This window comes from Haliaeetus leucocephalus, unplaced genomic scaffold (assembly GCF_000737465.1).
Source record: "Haliaeetus leucocephalus isolate CR32 unplaced genomic scaffold, Haliaeetus_leucocephalus-4.0 Scaffold227, whole genome shotgun sequence".
In the NCBI taxonomy this organism is placed as follows: Eukaryota; Metazoa; Chordata; class Aves; order Accipitriformes; family Accipitridae; genus Haliaeetus; species Haliaeetus leucocephalus.
Window position 1 is genome coordinate 514449 of NW_010972663.1, and position 1711 is coordinate 516159.

At 66.8% G+C, this 1711-nt stretch overlaps 1 protein-coding gene across 1 annotated transcript in view; it reads right to left on the reverse strand.

Moving 5' to 3' along the window:
* The window catches only part of ERCC1 (excision repair cross-complementation group 1), a 4454-nt gene extending 2802 nt beyond the window's left edge, over nt 1-1652 (reverse strand). The window contains exons 1-3 of the mRNA XM_010567203.1: nt 1535-1652; nt 1255-1424; nt 248-604 (exon numbers count right to left, since the gene is read on the reverse strand). Of these exons, the coding sequence (XP_010565505.1) occupies nt 248-604; nt 1255-1424; nt 1535-1652 (645 nt within the window). The remainder of the gene's footprint in view (nt 1-247; nt 605-1254; nt 1425-1534) is intronic.
* Nucleotides 1653-1711: the final 59 nt, after the last annotated feature.

Sequence of the window (1711 nt, forward strand, 5' to 3'; positions counted from 1 at the left end):
GGGGGACCCCAGGGGCCACTGGGGAGCGACATTGGGGGAGGACCCTAAGGGCTATTGGGAGGGGTGGACCCCAGCACCCACCAGAGCCACAGGGGCAGGACACGGTGGGGGGGGACACACACTGCGAACACAGGACCAGGACACACTGGGGACACCCCAGCACCTTTATTCTCCCGCACCCCTACAGCCCCCCTGCACCCAACCCCTCCCCAAAAGCAGGGGGCTCCTGGCAGGAATTGGGGGGCACTGGCGGGCCACCGCCCCCCAGGGCATCGTGCAGGCGAGGCCAGGTGCGGGGATCGCGGGTGGCACGGGCCAGTAACCGAGTGTGCCGGCGCAGGGTGGCGATCTCCCGCTGGGTGCGCCGATTTTGCCGGAGAAGGGCCCCAGTCCGAAGGGCTGCCGCCAGCAGCTCCCCCCAGCGCAAAAACTCCACCGTCACCCCCAGCCGCTGGTTTTGGCAACCCGAGCTCCCTACCGGGGTGGCTGTCGCAGTGGCGTCGTGGCAGGCGTCGGTGGCGTCGTGGTGGGGGATGGTGGGTGACAGGGGCTGGAGTAGGAGAAGCTGAGCTGGCTGCCAGGGCTCTGGGGGGGCTCCCAGGGACTGCAGGGAAAGGGGAGGGGGGAAAGTGAGGCCAGAGCTGGCTAGTGCTGGAGCCACTCGGTGCCAAAACAGCCCGCTACCATAGCAGTGCTGCGTCGGACCCACGCAGTGCTGGAGCAGCCCGGTGCCAAAGTTGCATGGTGCTGAACCGGCCCAGTGCTATAGCAGTGCCATGCCGGAGCCACACAGTGACGGAGCAGCCCCGTGCAGGCATAACCCAGTGCCAGAGACGCACAGTGTTGAACTAGCACGGTACCGTAACAGTGCCATGCCTGAGCCATACGGTGCCAGCACAGCCCGGTTCCCAGGCAGCCTGGTGCCAGCACAGCCTGGTTCTGGAGCCATGCGGTGTTGAACCAGCCCAGTGCCGGAGCCACGCGGTTCTGAATCAGCCCAGTGCCATAGCAGTGCCGTGCTAGAGCCACACAGTGCCACAGCAGCCTGGTGCAGGCATAGCCTGGTGCCGGAGCTGCACGGTGCCAGAGCCACACAGTGTCTAACCAGCTCTGTGCCAGAGCCACATGGTTCTGAACCAGCCTGGTGCCATAGCAGTGCCATGCTGGTGCCGCACGGTGCCGGAGCTGCATGGTGCTGGTGTAGCACTGTATGAAAGCAGCCTGGTGATGGATCTGGCATCACAGTGCCATTACCTGCTGGAGGAGGAGGTTGTGGACGAGGTAGACAGGTGCCAGGTGGGCGAAGGGGTGGCCGGGTGCCGGGGCAGTGGCCGGGTGCTGCGGCGGGGACCCTTGGGTGCCGGAGCCTGGCGGTTTTTCCGTATCCGTCTGCTCCCGCCCACTCAGGTGCTCCAAGCTGGTGTCTGCCGGGGTGGGGGTGAGCCCCCACCATGCCCTGAGCCGGCCCCAGGAACGCCCAGCCCAGGGACAGGGACCCCTAACCCAGGGGATGGAGACAGGATACAAGCCCTACCTGAGAAGCCAGAGTCCTTTTCGACGTCGTTGGCCCGGGGAGCCTGTGCCCCCCACTCGTCCCCCATCTTCTTTAGGGGGACCGCAGAGTGGAGGGGCTCGGTGGCCACCCCTGGCATCTCCGGCTCGGCTGGCATCAGGGTGGCCCCTCCTGCGGGGGGACATGGGGACCCTGGGG